At 46.9% G+C, this 16,627-nt stretch overlaps 1 protein-coding gene across 1 annotated transcript in view; it reads left to right on the top strand.

The window, feature by feature from the left end:
• Nucleotides 1-1,076: 1,076 nt before the first annotated feature.
• Nucleotides 1,077-16,627, top strand: part of LOC123763179 (sodium-independent sulfate anion transporter) — a 38,484-nt gene continuing 22,933 nt past the window's right edge. The window contains exons 1-2 of the mRNA XM_045750185.2: nucleotides 1,077-1,219; nucleotides 14,033-14,118. Coding sequence (XP_045606141.1) covers nucleotides 1,198-1,219; nucleotides 14,033-14,118 — 108 coding nt within the window. The 5' untranslated portion in view covers nucleotides 1,077-1,197. The remainder of the gene's footprint in view (nucleotides 1,220-14,032; nucleotides 14,119-16,627) is intronic.

Below are 16,627 nucleotides of genomic sequence, written 5' to 3'. Positions count from 1 at the left end.
TGCCCAGGTGAGGTGTACTTGGGCGAGGATTGTGGCAACGTAAGTTGGACACGAGATGGAGGTGAGGGAGGGAAGGAGAGAGTGAGAAAGTGGGAGGGAAGAGGTGGGAGAGGGAGAGAGAGAGAGAGAGAGAGAGAGAGAGGGAGGGGGTGAAGGGGTAATGTGAGTAGTGTGAGGTAGGGGGAACAAGTTGGTCAGGTAAAAAGCCTAATTTACTAATTGACAAACAGATAACAGTTCCTAACCCTATACACATTACGATGCTCCAATATAAAACTAACAATATAGGCTTCGATTGAAAATGTCCACTGATATATGTCGTTACATATAACGACATATATGTCGTTACATATATAATAGGCCTGTATATAACGTTATATATAACATCTCACTATGGTATAACTCTAGAATTTCCAGGAAAACTAGGTCCCATATATACGCACTCTCTCGCCTCACCAAATATAGAGTACTTTTTCATTGTTATATTTGCTATATATACCTGTAAGCGGCTTCTTGATCGGGAGGATATTGTTATTAATAATCTAGATAATATATTTATAGATATGTGTTATTTTCCCAGCTATGAGACGGGGAGAAAAACCCGGGAGTGCTCAGTGTGTGTATTGACCGGGACGGTGGTGCCCCCGAGGTCTTATGGTGCAGGGTGGTAAGGTCGAGTATTGAGGGAACTGGTGCGGGCGAGGGGCGGCGGCCTTGACCCTTACGCCAGGGTACTGTAAGACTCATCTTGCCCGACCGTCCTCTCCTGCCACACACCGCCACCTCGACCAACTATTCTCACCGAGTTTTGCTCAGTAATAATATTACGAAATTATTATTTGGCCAAAATTTTGATTAATTTATAATTATAGATAGTGCTAGAGATCCTTACAAATGAATGATTTAAAGAATATCTGGTAAAATGGATATGATACGAGTGGTAATGAAAGGTGTGAATGTATTATAGGAGATGTGTTAGGAAGAAAGATATCTATATCTAGTGGAATTGTTGGGACTGCAGTGAGAAGTTGCCAGCGTGCGTCGGCCGGGTGCCAGTGTGTGTGTGTGTCGGCCGGGTGCCAGTGTGTGTGTGTCGGCCAGTGCCACAGAGGAGGGAGTGAGGGCCACCCCGATCTATCTTGTCTCCCCCCCCTCATCTTGAGGACGCTCGGGCACCCCTATAAACCACCTCTCACTATGGACACCGACAATATCAACAGTGAGTACAGGATGGGTGAGTCTGCCCTCAAAACCGTCGCCACGGAGGGGCGCTAGCCCCCCCTAGCTGCTCCTGACTCCCCCTTTACCTGAATTTACCTGAATTTACTTTCCCTAGGGAGGAAAATAGACCTGCTAAATTACCACTCAAGTTCCGGCAAATGATATGAATTTTTGCATATATTGATGTATTCAAATGGAGTTTAGTCTTTCCATTAATATGAAAAAAACAATTGTATTGATCCTGGAAGAAATACTTGTTTGTGGAGTTGGAACAGAACAAGGTGTAATGACTGGTGGTGGTGGTAATTGTGGTGTGGGGGGGGGAGCTGTGGTGAGTGGGGTCATCTCCCTTTAACACTGTCTGTGTGGTGGTCTCACAGGCGCCCCATCACGCCCGCCCCAGTACGCCCACCCCAGCACGCCCACCCCAGCACGCCCACCCCAGCACGCCCGCCCCAGCACGCCCGCTCTCACTAGCACGCCCACCCCAGCACGCCCACTCTCACCAGCACGCCCACCTCAGTACGGCCTAACGCCTCAACAAGCCCGCTAATGGTAGTGCGTTCAGTGATGGTAGTGCGTGCAATGATGGTAGCGCGTTCAGTGATGGTAGTGCGTGCATTGCGTGGAGACAAGCAGCTATGCCGCGTGATCTCACTGCTAGCTCTCCACCCTATTACCATAAGATAACACGCCAGAATGGCCTGCAAAATCTCTTAGCAACGGAGGAATGATTTAATCTGCAGTTCTCACCCCACACTCGGTACCACAGCTGCAGCATGGCCAAGCCAGTTTTTTACGAATTAATAAATCCAGACAGCATTTTTTGTTGTTGTTGTTGAGAGAGAGCGAGAGAGAAGTGGTTAATGAGGGAGTTGGCATGTGTGTGTGGGGATGGGGGGGGGGGGGGGGGGTAAGGAGTAGTGGTCAAGCAAGCTTTAAAATCTCAAGTTTTTGTCAAGTTTTAAAACTTACATGTGTGTCAAGTGGATAGAAACCGGTCCAGCCCGCTGGCCTGCGCAGTTACATACACATTTAGTACTTCCTTCCGCGTTGGATTAGTAATTGGGAATCATTAAGCGATGTTGTATGATAGGATTGTATGCTATGATTCTGTATGTGAGAGGCTTTGTATGCATTGTTTTACTGGGTCGTGGAATGTGTCTATTGATTGAGTTATAATTTAACTATTCTGACATTCGAATTCTTTGCCGAATCTGGGGCCAGATTCACGAAGCAGTTACGCAAGCACTTACGAACGTGTACATCTTTCCTCAATCTATGACGGCTTTGGTTACATTTATTAAACAGTTTACAAGCATGAAAACTTGCCAATCAACTGTTGTTATTGTTATAAACAGCCTCCTGGTGCTTCGGAGCTCATTAACTGTTTAATAATTGTAAACAAAGCCGCCAAAGATTGAGAAAAGATGTACAGGTTCGTAAGTGCTTCGTGAATCTGGCCTCAGGTTCGTAAGTGCTTGCGTAACCGCTTCGTGAATCTGGCCCCTGGCCGTAGAGTTAAGGATGAAGGTAGTTTCTACGATTTTTCTTTCAGTGCATTCTACTTGTTCACCGGCCTGGTCGAGGACCGGGCCGCGGGGACACTAAAGCCCCGAAATCATCTCAAGATAACCTCAAGATAATCTCAAGATAACCTCAGGATAGATACCATTCGTTCTGGCAACGATTATCTCTTTACATTTGTCCTTTTATCTCTCATTTGTGTCCATTGTAATGCTTTCTTTCAATTTAAGAGGCTATCCTTGTTCCCTCTTGTGTACTCCTTTTAGTATCTTGTATGTTGTAATCATGTCTCCCTGTTCTGTCTATGGTTGTGACGTATTTTTTTCCATTATCATATCGTCACAGCTTAGACCTCTTTGTTCTGGCACTAAGATTGTTTGTGTGTGTTGTGTATGTTGTGTGTGTGTGTGTGTGTGTGTGTACTCAAATATTTGTACTCACCTATTTGTGCTTGCAGGATCGAGCATTGACTCTTGGATCCCGCCTTTCCAGCTATCGGTTGTTTACAGCAATGACTCCTGTCCCATTTCCCTATCATACCTAGTTTTAAAAGTATGAATAGAGTTTGCTTCCACAACCTGTTCCCCAAGTGCATTCCATTTTTTCCACTACTCTCACGCTAAAAGAAAACTTCCTAACATCTCTTTGACTCATCTGAGTTTCCAGTTTCCACCCATGTCCCCTCGTTCTGTTATTATTACATGTGAACATTTCATCTATTTCCACTTTGTCAATTCCCCTGAGTATTTTATATGTCCCTATCATATCTCCTCTCTCCCTTCTTTTCTCTAGTGTCGTAAGGTTCAGTTCCTTCAGACGCTCTTCATATCCCATCCCTCGTAACTCTGGGACAAGCCTGTGTGTGTTTGTGTGTGTGTGTGTGTGTGTGTGTGTGTGTGTGTGTGTGTGTGTGTGTGTGTGTGTGTGTGTGTGTGTGTACTCACCTAATTGTACTCACCTAATTGTGCTTGCGGGGGTTGAGCTTTGGCTCTTTGGTCCCGCCTCTCAACTGTCAATCAACTGGTGTACAGATTCCTGAGCCTACTGGGCTCTATCATACCTACATTTGAAACTGTATGGAGTCAGCCTCCACCACATCACTTCCTAGTGCATTCCATTTATTAACTACTCTGACACTGAAAAAATTCTTTCTAACGTCTGTGTGTGTGTGTGTGTGTGTGTGTGTGTGTGTGTGTGTGTGTGTGTGTGTGTGCGTGCGCGCGCGTGTGTGTGTGTGTGTGTGTGTGTGTGTGTGTGTGTGTGTGTGTGTGTGTGTGTGTGTGTGTGTGTGTGTACTCACCTATTTGTGCTTGCAGGGGTTGAGCTTTGGCTCTTTGGTCCCGCCTCTCGACTGTCAATCAACTGGTGTACAGATGCCTGAGCCTACTTGGCTCTATCATATCTACATTTGAAACTGTGTATGGAGTCAGCCTCCACCACATTACTGCCTAATGCATTCCATTTACTAACTACTCTGACACTGAAAAAGTTCTTTCTAACGTCTCTGTGGCTCATTTGGGTACTCAGCTTCCACCTGTGTCCCCTTGTTCGCGTCCCACCAGTGTTGAATAGTTCATCCTTGTTTACCCGGTCGATTCCCCTGAGGATTTTGTAGGTTGTGATCATGTCCCCCCTTACTCTTCTGTCTTCCAGTGTCGTAAGGTGCATTTCCCGCAGCCTTTCCTCGTAACTCATTTCTCTTAGTTCTGGGACTAGTCTAGTGGCATACCTTTGGACTTTTTCCAGCTTCGTCTTGTGCTTGACAAGGTACGGGCTCCATGCTGGGGCCGCATACTCCAGGATTGGTCTTACATATGTGGTGTACAAGATTCTGAATGATTCCTTACACAGGTTCCTGAACGCTGTTCTGATGTTAGCCAGCCTCGCATATGCCGCAGACGTTATTCTTTTTATGTGGGCTTCAGGAGACAGGTTTGGTGTGATATCAACTCCTAGATCTTTCTCTCTGTCCGTTTCATTAAGTGTGTGTGTGTGTGTGTGTGTGTGTGTGTGTGTGTGTGTGTGTGTGTGTGTGTGTGTGTGTGTGTGTGTGTGTGTGTGTATCTCAAGAACAGTAATGGAACCTGTGACAAACCCTCGGCTTCCTGTTCCCCTCGAGGGCACTAGAAAGATGGTGACCCTCGGGTAAATTCAGGTACGCCTGACTCTATGAGTGTCTTCCCTGCCCATCGCCAGCTTTCTGTCTGTCTGTCTGTCTGTCTGTCTGTCTGTCTGTCTGTCTGTCTGTCTGTCTGTCTGTCTCTCTCTCTCTCTCTCTCTCTCTCTCTCTCTCTCTCTCTCTCTCTCTCTCTCTCTCTCTCTCTCTCTCTCTCTCTCTCTCTCTCTCTCTCTCTCTCTCTCACGGCGAAGAAATTGCTGAAATATTGTAGCAAGTACCTTATTCCCATAAATCATTTCATAATTGTTAATTGCCTTACCATTGTATGTGATTAAAGTGAATTAGGGCCAGATTATCCCTTAGTGAGATACTACGCGATAGTAGAGATAGTGAGAGAGTTTCTCTCACACATTGAGACGTGTCTGAGTGAACCATGTCTCAATAGTGAGAAACACGAGCGTGTGAAAAGTCAACACGTAACCCCCTAGCTCCAAAGAACAGCAACTATCAACAGACGGGGCCTGACAGCTGAGTGAACAGCGCTTCGGATTCGTAGTCCTGAGGTTCCGGGTTCGATCTCCCGTGGAGGTGGAAACAAATGGGCAGAGTTTCTTTTACCCTGATGTACCTGTTCATCTAGCAGTAAATAGGTGCCTGGGAGTTAGACAGCTGCTACGGGCTGCTTTCTGGGGGATGTGTAACGAAAAGGACACCTGGTCGAGGACCGGGCCACGGGGACGCTAAGCCCCGAAATCATCTCAAGATAACCACAAGATAACCACGTCCAGCCCTCACCGCTATATCATCAACCCAGTGGACAAGATATCCAAGATCACCGCCGCCAATTCAACGTCTTCAGCGTTTGTTTAACGTTCATTATATCGTGCCTGCTGAGTTAACAACGACAACTTTCATGTCTTGCACGATCAACAATGCCGCATCAATATGTCGCGTCTCCCGACAACACTTCTTGTCCAGTCATCGAGAGAAACCTTTACGCAAACTTCTCGTACCATGAAGCACATAGTAAACATTGCCTCGCAAGTCAGAAACATGACAGTCTGAGAGCGTAAACATTGCCACAATAGTGAGTAAATAGAGTAAACATTGCCCAGACGGCCATGTGTCTCACTCTTGCGGCAATGTTTACGTTCTCAGATGGCCGTGTGTCTCATTATTGCGGCAATGTTTCAATGGCAATGGCTGTTAACTCTTTTTTTTTACGTTCTGGCGTGACTATGGCAACCCTGGTGATGGTAGTGTCGTAACACAATAACAACCCTCACATACATAATGTCCAACTAGCCAATTATGGATATAATTATTGTACTGAATTGCATTAGTGTTATAAAGCTCATGAAAAATACAATCACTCATTGCAACCTTGCAAGAGTTGAACACATCCTTGGCTGCGGTTGGCGTCTTGGGGAGCCAGCACAGACAAGATCTGCATCTTAACTACCGCGTATAATAGACTGCGGGGAGCGATATAATTTTTTTTTTTGCGTGGAGTGCCTGCTGGAACTCAATGTTTTTGTTAGTTTAGTACTGGTGAATGGCTGCGTTAGCGGCTGCCAGGGACGTTGGTGCTATCTGGGGTGTGTAGGGTGAGGCCAGATGTGTGTGGTGGGGCCAGATGTGTGTGGTGAGGCCAGATGTGTGGGGGTGAGGCTAGATGTGTGGGGTGAGGCCAGATGTGTGTGGGGGTGAGGCCAGATGTGTGGGGTGAGGCCAGATGTGTGTGGGGGTGAGGCCAGATGTGTGGGGTGAGGCCAGATGTGTGTGGGGGTGAGGCCAGATGTGTGTGGGGGTGAGGCCAGATGTGTGGGGTGAGGCCAGATGTGTGTGGGGGTGAGGCCAGATGTGTGGGGGTGAGGCCAAAGATGTTGACTGATAATAAGAGTTCACTCAACATCTTTGAGTTAATAATGTTCACTCAACATTAGGGTCGTAACAGTGAAGCCAGATTTGAGATTGAATTTTAACTCAGGCGGAACTGACGAATAATCGATCTATTTAGACAGGGTGAGGAAGACCAACAACGGCCCCAGGCAAGAAGCGTAGCGTTACTCCAGCCGAAAACTAACGAAAAACTCTAGGCAACCAGAACAGCCAACGACACAAAATAGCGACGTTGTCGTTTCGCTTTACGAGGAGAATAACGAAAGCGATTTCATACACAGGAAATACCATAGTAAGGTAAATAGATTCCCTACATCAAACACAAACTCTTCCAGACAAACCCTGTGGCCCGAGCTCTTCCAAAACTGAGGTAAACCAAATTCTGTTCTGAAAACGTTATTTCCTTTGAAGTCAGTTTGGATAGGAGTGTTTTTGACGAAAGGAAAGCATAAAGCATCATATACAATGCAATTTCCAAGTTATTTAATATCAAAACACCTGCCCTAGCCTAGCGTAACATAATCTAACTCGCCTTATCCTAACCTACCTGATTTGTGGCTAACTCCCAATCATAATTCCACTTAGGAAAATCAAGCTCATAAAACCAGTTTCCACAGAAGAGCAAGAGTCAGCTGACGCCGTCAACACAGCAGCCTCTGCCGCCTTGCGTCAAGGATAACTCAAATGTTTATTATCATATTCTTGCATAAACTGTTGAAGACAATAACTGCCAAGCTTTCAAATTCAAAATTCAAATTTAGAATTTTGAATCTTTGACAGATTATGTACACTGATGCGCCATTGGAGTGACGCCTCTCCCAACATCACTCGGAGGAGAAAACCTTCGTACAAACTCGTACCATAAAGGAGGAGAGGGTTAGGTATGAGGTTTCAAGTTTAGTTTTGGTTCAACAAAATTTGGTTATACTGAAAATAAAAAAATTGGAACCATTATCGGCGTGACAAAATTGCTGTAAAATGAAATGGAAACAAGACATAAGAATCGTTAGTTAACACTTATGAGGTGGTTATGTGTGTGTACTCGCCTATTTGTGTATACAGGATCGAGTTCTAGATCTTGGACCCCGCCTGTCCAGCCACATTGTCTAATGCAATGACTCCTGTCCTTCCCTATCATGCCTAGTTTTAAGGATATGAATAGTCTTCGCTTTCACAAAGTGTTCCTTTAGTTAATTCCATTTCCTCACTACTCTCACGCTAAAGGAAAACTTTCTAACATCTCTGTGACTCATCTGAGTTTCCAGCTTCCACCCATGTCCCCTTGTTCTATGGGTATTCCGTGTGAACATTTCGTTTATTTCCACTGGCAATCCCCATAAGTATTTTATATGTTGCTATCATATCTCCCTGCTCTCTCCTTTTTTCTGATGTCGTCAGGTTCAGTGTGTGAGTGTGGCTTGTCCGTGAGCATGTCCATGTGTGTGTGTGTGTGCGTTAGTGAGCACGTCCGTGTGTGTGCGTGTCCGTGAGCACGTCCGTGTGTGTCTGCGTGCGATACTGACCAGGTCCGTGTGTGTGCGTGTCCGTGAGCACGTCCGTGTGTGCGTGTCCGTGAGCACGTCCGTGTGTGCGTGTCCGTGACCACGTCCGTGTGTGCGTGTCCGTGACCACGTCCGTGTGTGTGCGTGTCCGTGACCACGTCCGTGTGTGCGTGTCCGTGACCACGTCCGTGTGTGCGTGTCCGTGACCACGTCCGTGTGTGCGTGTCCGTGACCACGTCCGTGTGTGCGTGTCCGTGACCACGTCCGTGTGTGTGCGTGTCCGTGACCACGTCCGTGTGTGTGCGTGTCCGTGACCACGTCCGTGTTTGCGAGTCCGTGAACACATCGGTATGTACGTGTCCGTGTCCGTGAGCACGTCCTGCACGACCTTGCCTATCCAGCTGAACATATTTTAACGAATACGAGGCTATGAAGAGCGGGCGGAGCGGTTCTCCGCGGACTGTATGTTCTCTTACTGCTCCAGCACCACCATTTTATGGACGGGGTTCGTGTCCCCGAAGCCGATGTTTCAAGACTTGTGGAGCCGGTCGGCCGAGCGGACAGCACGCTGGACTTGTGATCCTGTGGTCCCGGGTTCGATCCCAGGCGCCGGCGAGAAACAATGGGCAGAATTTCTTTCACCCTATGCCCCTGTAACCTAGCAGTAAAATAGGTACCTGGGTGTTAGTCAGCTGTCACGGGCTGCTTCCTGGGGGTGGAGGCCTGGTCGAGGACCGGGCCGCGGGGACACTAAAAGCCCCGAAATCATCTCAAGATAACCTCATGCTTGACCAAGTTACCTTCCGAATGTGAATATACGTCAATAATGAACAAATCCACAAGGGCCGTGATGTGGGTTCGAAATTACGTCCGGGATGATCCCAGACGCGCCTTAGTCGATTGCGCCACGACATGGTCATAAGAATTGCAACCGGGAGTGCTTCGGGTTGAAAACAACGTTCTACGTTGAAAAAAAAGTAGGTTCGAACCCCCATCACGGCCCTTATGGATTTGTTCATTTGATTTATCACGCTGTTGTGATTTCTGTGTGTAAAGATGTATTCAATTTTGTTGTTGAATATTGAATGGGAAATAGTACTAGCAACAGGAAAAAATTACTATGCCAATATGTTGCTGTAGATTCGCTACCTGGAACAGAAAGTTCCAAGTAGCACGGGCTATGGTGAGCCCGTAGCTATGCCAATAATTTCTGTTATTGTAGAGAGGAAACCAGAATATAGGTTTGTATGGGGTTCCTCCCTTCCCTTAGGTCAAACTACTGACTCTTTCCACAGGATGCAGCCCACAACAGGTGCCTGACTCCTGGATGCTTATTTACAGATAGGTGAATAGGGACATCAGGTGACAGGAAACACGATTAATAATGTCTTTTTGCCTTCGAATTGAACCGGGATCCTCGATTGTGAGTCGAGAACGTAGACCACTGTGGCTAATTTAGTGCATGTTAATTAGGGCAAGTCACTCACTCACTCACTCACTCACTCACTCACTCACTCACTCACTCACTCACTCACTCACTCACTCACTCACTCACTCACTCACTCACTCACTCACGCACTCACTCACTCACTCACTCACTCACTCACTCACTCACTCACGCACTCACTCACTCACTCACTCACTCACTTATTCACTCACTCACTCACTCACTCACGCACTCACTCACTCACTCACTCACTCACTCACTCACTCACTTATTCACTCACTCACTCACTCACTCACTCACTCACTCACTCACTCACTCACTCACTCACTCACTCACTCACTCACTCACTCACTCACTCACTCACTCACTTATTCACTCACTCACTCACTCACGCACTCACTCACTCACTCACTCACTCACTCACTCACTTATTCACTCACTCACTCACTCACTCACTCACTCACTCACTCACTCACTCACTCACTCACTCACTCACTCACTCACTCACTCACTCACTCACTCACACACACACACACACACACACACACACACACACACACACACACACACACACACACACACACACAATTCTACGACCAGGCAACAAAAATAAGGCAAGAAAGAGAAGGGTGGGCAGACTGCATATTTTTGGATTGTCAGAAAGCCTTTGATACAGTGCCACACAAGAGGCTAGTGCGAAAGTTGGAGATGCAGGCTGGAGTGAGAGGGAAGGTACTCCGGTGGATAGAGGAATACCTAAGCAACAGGAGACAACGAGTCTGTGTGAGGGGTGAGGTCTCAGATTGGCGAGACGTCACAAGTGGAGTCCCGCAGGGGTCAGTCCTTGGACCTATACTGTTTCTGGTATATGTAAATGATCTCCCAGAGGGTATAGATTCGTTCCTCTCAATGTTTGCCGACGATGCAAAAATTATGAGGAGGATTGAAACAGAGGATGATAGTAGGAGGCTACAAGATGACCTGGATAGACTGAGTGAATGGTCCAACAAATGGCTGTTGAAGTTCAACCCGAGTAAATGCAAAGTAATGAAACTAGGCAGTGGAAACAGGAGGCCAGGCACAGGATACAGAATAGGAGATGAAGTACTTAATGAAACAGACAGAGAGAAAGATCTAGGAGTTGATATCACACCAAACCTGTCTCCTGAAGCCCACATAAAGAGAATAACGTCTGCGGCATATGCGAGGCTGGCTAACATCAGAACGGCGTTCAGGAACCTGTGTAAGGAATCATTCAGAATCTTGTACACCACATATGTAAGACCAATCCTGGAGTATGCGGCCCCAGCATGGAGCCCGTACCTTGTCAAGCACAAGACGAAGCTGGAAAAAGTCCAAAGGTATGCTACTAGACTAGTCCCAGAACTAAGAGGCATGAGTTATGAGGAAAGGCTGCGGGAAATGCACCTCACGACACTGGAAGACAGAAGAGTAAGGGGGGACATGATCACAACCTACAAAATCCTCAGGGGAATCGACCGGGTAAACAAGGACGAACTTTTCAACACTGGTGGGACGCGAACAAGGGGACACAGGTGGAAGCTGAGTACCCAAATGAGCCACAGAGACGTTAGAAAGAACTTTTTCAGTGTCAGAGTAGTTAGCAAATGGAATGCATTAGGAAGTGATGTGGTGGAGGCTGACTCCATTCACAGTTTCAAATGTAGATATGATAGAGCCCAATAGGCTCAGGAATCTGTACACCAGTTGATTGACGGTTGAGAGGCGGGACCAAAGAGCCAGAGCTCAACCCCCGCAAGCACAATTAGGTGAGCACAATTAGGTGAGCACACACACACACACACACACACACACACACACAAACTTGGGGTTAATCTCTTAAGAGCAGCAAGAAGTGGAAACTTGTAAATCTGGCACAGCTGGGAATTGGGCCCAGGCAAACGTAATTACCAAACCAACTCCTCCCTCCGGTCCGCGCCCTGCTGACGACCTCCCTCTGGGTGTATATATACCCCCCCCCCTGGCACTGAGTATACCTGTGGGTGTGTATACCCCTGTCACTGAGTATACCTGTGGGTGTGTATATCCCTGGCACTGAGTATACCTGTGGGTGTGTATACCCCTGGCACTGAGTATACCTGTGGGTGTGTATACCCCTGGCACTGTATTGCAAGCTTGGGTATATTCCCTCAGGTGTAGTGCGGAGCAAAGAGGATCAGATAATACTGTCCTTGAACTGGGATTTACCTTGACTTGTGTAGAGGCGTGTTCTAGTGTCTCTGTCTCTGTCTCTGTCTTTTTCTGTCTTCCTTTTTCCCATTTCTCTACCTCCCTTTCCATTCCCGGTGCCCTGTGGCTCGGTCATGGCATGTCGTGTGGGGTAAAAATGAGATTTTTCACTTTGTTGTATTGGGAGATTTTCGAAGTCCAGCACTGAATAGAAATGGTGACTAAGAGGACAGCTGGTGGCGTCAGCTGGGGGCTGCTTTGTTGAGTTCCCATGCTAGGGGTACACAGGTTCCTTCACGTCTTGTGTGGGTGCTCATCTAGTGGAGTTCTACTAGAGAAGGGTAGAGAGATAAGGAGGGAGCAGAAGAGGTTGAAGTTGAAGGAGAAAGAGAGAGAGAAGGAAGGAGCGTGTGTGCCGGGAATAGTGTACGGGAGAGAGGAGGGAAGAAGAGACAGTGAGGGAGAGAGAGACGGAGAGAGGCTGGACAGAGGAAGATAAGGAAGTGGTTCTCCTCAGGGAGGTTGAGCCCCAGAACTCGCCCCCAGCTTACACACACACACACACACACACACACACACACACACACACACACACACACACATACACACACACACACACACACACACACACACACACACACACACACACACACACACACACACACACACACACACACACATACACACACACACACACACACACACACACACACACACACACACACACACACACATACACACACACACACACACACACACACACACACAGACACACACACACACACACACACACACACACACACACACACACACACACACACACACACACACACACACACACACACACACACACACTGCCCCAGCCCCCTGGCGGCGGGGCGGTGAAGCAAGCGTAACACTACCCCCCTTTCTCTTAACCTTCGTGTTTGCTCACCTCTAATAACAGAGGAAACTAAACACAAGAATTTTCGGTAATTACCACCTCTTGATATTTCTGATGCTCTCAATGGGGTAGTTGAAGCTGTTTCAGAATCTTGCTGTTACTGCTGGTTCCAGTTAAATACTCTACCTGCTCTAGGAGCTCTTGAAATTGTCTTTGCCGGTAAGTGTAGGTGAGTTTGGTGATTAAGTGCTGCCGTAATGGTCATTAAGTATAGTCGTTATGACAATTAAGTGCTGGCGTAACTTTAAGAACTGCCGTGATCAGACTCGGCAAAGAACTCAGTGCACATATAATATTCCTTCCATTTATGTTATTTAATCTAAACAAAATAGTACGCGAATTGCGTGACATAATTTTATGCGTTGACCTATTCTCTTTTTTTGTAGTTTATGGAGAAAAAAAATTTTCGTTACACGTCTGGACATCAATAGACTGGAAGCTATCATTGCCATGCCTACACAGCCACAGCTGCGGCTGGCAGCTTCTATGCTGCTGCACCATTGCAAACACTTTGAAGCTGAGCGACTGTAATACTTGACGTTCTCGGACACCCGATAACTCTACGGGAATCGCCCGCCGCGTTTAACTATCACAAATACCTGTGAATGTTTACCGTCGATTTCTATCACTTACAAAGTCACGTCTGTGGCTGACCCCACAGAGCACAATCTCCTGGATTACTCCTCACTGTGACATAGTATAATTTAGTTAAATTAAAGCTACACAAGATCTCAGTCAAAATCCTCACTGTTATGACATTCGCATGTCCCAGAGTCGTCCCAGGATCGTCCCAGGGTCGTCTTAGGGTCGTCCCTGAGTCGTTCCAGGGGTCGTTTCAAGGTCCCCTTGCACCCCCTGGGGCTTACTAATGACCTGTGATCTCTAGGGCTCTCTGAGAACCTGTGGTCTAACGTGGTTGACCATTATAAAAGCTTCGAGTGTCGCTTTTCTTGTGAATAGACAGTCCCAACTAAAATCTGGGCCCAGGAGCTGGAGTCCATAAAGTCTATGACCGTTCTATAGACATATGAGAGGTGGACTACAGATTTTAAGTACTCTACAGTGAACTAAAACTACACGTTTTGCTTTAGCATTAAACATTCTGTATTGAAGATATTTCTTACGATATTTGACATTAGTTGTGTTGTGATGTGTTGCAGGAGATGACGCCGTGTACCGCAGCACTGTGGTGGCGCTGGAGGGCGACTCCCCGCGGCCTCCTGGAGGAGTGGCCTTCGTTATCAAGGTGAGTACCCTTGTAGGTCTCACTTACACCAGCCCACTGCTGGTGGCAGGGTCTCGGGGTGAGGGAACCCCTTAGTCCCTTACCCCCTTGTACCTCACCCCCTTGTACCTCACCCCCCTTGTCCCGCACCCCCTTGTCCCTCACCCCCTTGTCCCTCACCCCTCTCTCTCTATCTCTCCCTCTCTCTGATATTCGTAATAAGACCTCAAGTGAAGCCTCAGTCTAGTTGAAGCTCATTTATTTGACGAGTTTAATATTAGTTTCCACTGGGAATAACCTTTAGTGAGTGTTAAGCTACAATGTTATATACTGGTTGAGGTCGGAACCAACTGCATGCCAGAGCCTTCAATTAGTTGTGGGGACTCTGGAAAACATTTGCCTTACACATAAGAGTAAGTGGACCACTATCCTCTGATGTAGTGTCCTGTCAGACCAGAACAGGCTGCAGGTGAATCTTATCGCATGGTTCTGATGGCAGCGTACTTGTCTTGCATGTAAGGTTTTGTAACAGAGGACGTGGAGACCGTGGGAGGTGCGCCTTGGGTGTGTGGGAGAATGGTACCTGCTTGATGGGGTTCAGGGAGTTCTTCTACTCCCTAAGCCCGGCCCGAGGCCAGGCTTGACTGGAGAGAGCTTGGTCCACCAGGCTGTTGCTTGAAGCGGCCCGGAGGCCCACATATACCTGCTTGATGGGGTTCTGGGAGTTCTTCTACTCCCCAAGCCCGGCCCGTGGCCAGGCTTGACTTGGAGATGCGATGTAAGTTTCTTGGTTGCCTGGCTTGCTAGCTTTAGCACAAGGCTCTTCATATAGTTTATGATCATTGGCTGTATTTTCTCTGCATCATATATGGTGCTACATAACCTTCCCGGCTTGGTGCCTTCTTCCATAATTACTTGCTTACGCTGCATCATATGTAATGGTAACTAGGTGTAGTATGAGGCCCCCAACCTGGACAGTGCTGGACTGTACCTCAGTGAAACGTCACAAAATGTCCTGTTATCAAGAGATGTTGGCAGCGTAGCTCACGGGATAAGTAAGATCATTCTTGTGTTAAAAATATAGGAATAAAGGTAACTGCGGAAGGCCTATTGGCCCATACGAGGCAGCTCCTATTTATAACCACCCTATTCTTGTTTTCTATTCTTGTTTATCATAGTTTACAAAATAAATGAGACGATTTAGAACTGAGAAGGGACTGTAATGTATTGCAAGATTAACCAGACAATCTTCAGAGATGAGCTGAAAAATGGCTATTAGAGTTCAACCCTGAAAAAAAATGCAAAGTTACGAGGATAAGAGTTAGCGCAAGAAGATCTCATATACAGTAGAGGATGGAGGATAGACAACTTTCCACTTCCGAAGAAAAGAAAAACTTAGAAGTGGACATAACTGGAAATTTAACACCAGAGACACACAACAGGAGAATAACAAGAGCAACATATGCCAGACTGACAAACGTAATTATGGTTATACTGCAGACGAGGAGTCACAATAACGTGGCTGAAATATGTTGACCAGACCACACACTAGAAGGTGAAGGGACGACGACGTTTCGGTCCGTCCTGGACCATTCTCACAATCGACTTGAGAATATTCCAGGACGGACCGAAACGCCGTCGTCCCTTCACCTTCTAGTGTGTGGTCTGGTCAACATGGTTATACTGTGAAACAACATGAGCATGTTGCCCCGGCATGGAACCACACCTAAAGAAACACAAACCAAAATCAGACAAGGTCGAATGATATGCAATAAGGTTCGTTCCGGACCTAAAGGAACCGAGTTGTTAAGACAGTGAATTGGATCTCACTACACTGGATGAAAGAAGGAATGGAGTAGACATGATAACGACGTGCAAGATTCCAAGGGGAATTGACCAAGACAATAGAGATGAAATATTTAAAGTGAAGAACAGTAGAACGAAAAGACATAATTGACAGTTGAAGACACAGATAAGTCACAGAGATGTCAGAAGCAACACAGAATAAAACACAAGATAATGGGTATAAATTGGATAAGTTTAGGTCTGGGAATGACCTGGGTAAATACTGGTTCGGTAACAGAGTTGTTGATTAGTGGAACCAGTTACCACGTAACATAATAGAAGTAAAATCCCTTGATTGTTTCAAGCGTAGGTTAGACATATATCTTCTTGAGGTTATCTTGAGATGATTTCGGGGCCTTAGTGTCCCCGCGGTCTGGTCCTCGACCAGGCCTCCACCCCCAGGAAGCACAGCCCGTGACAGCTGACTAACTCCCAGGTACCTATTTTACTGCTAGGTAACAGGGGCATAGGGTGAAAGAAACTCTGCCCATTGTTTCTCGCCGGCGCCCGGGATCGAACCCGGGACCACAGGATCACAAGTTCAGCGTGCTGTCCGCTCGGCCGACCGGCTCCCTACCCTACCCTATATATGAATGAGTTTAGGTGGCTATAAATATTAGCTGCCTCGTATGGGCCAATAGGTCTTCTGCAGTTACTTTTATTTTTATGTTCTTATGTCGGAATG

Source organism: Procambarus clarkii, chromosome 49 (assembly GCF_040958095.1).
Source record: "Procambarus clarkii isolate CNS0578487 chromosome 49, FALCON_Pclarkii_2.0, whole genome shotgun sequence".
NCBI lineage: Eukaryota > Metazoa > Arthropoda > Malacostraca > Decapoda > Cambaridae > Procambarus > Procambarus clarkii.
This window is presented reverse-complemented; position numbering and strand designations above follow the sequence as displayed.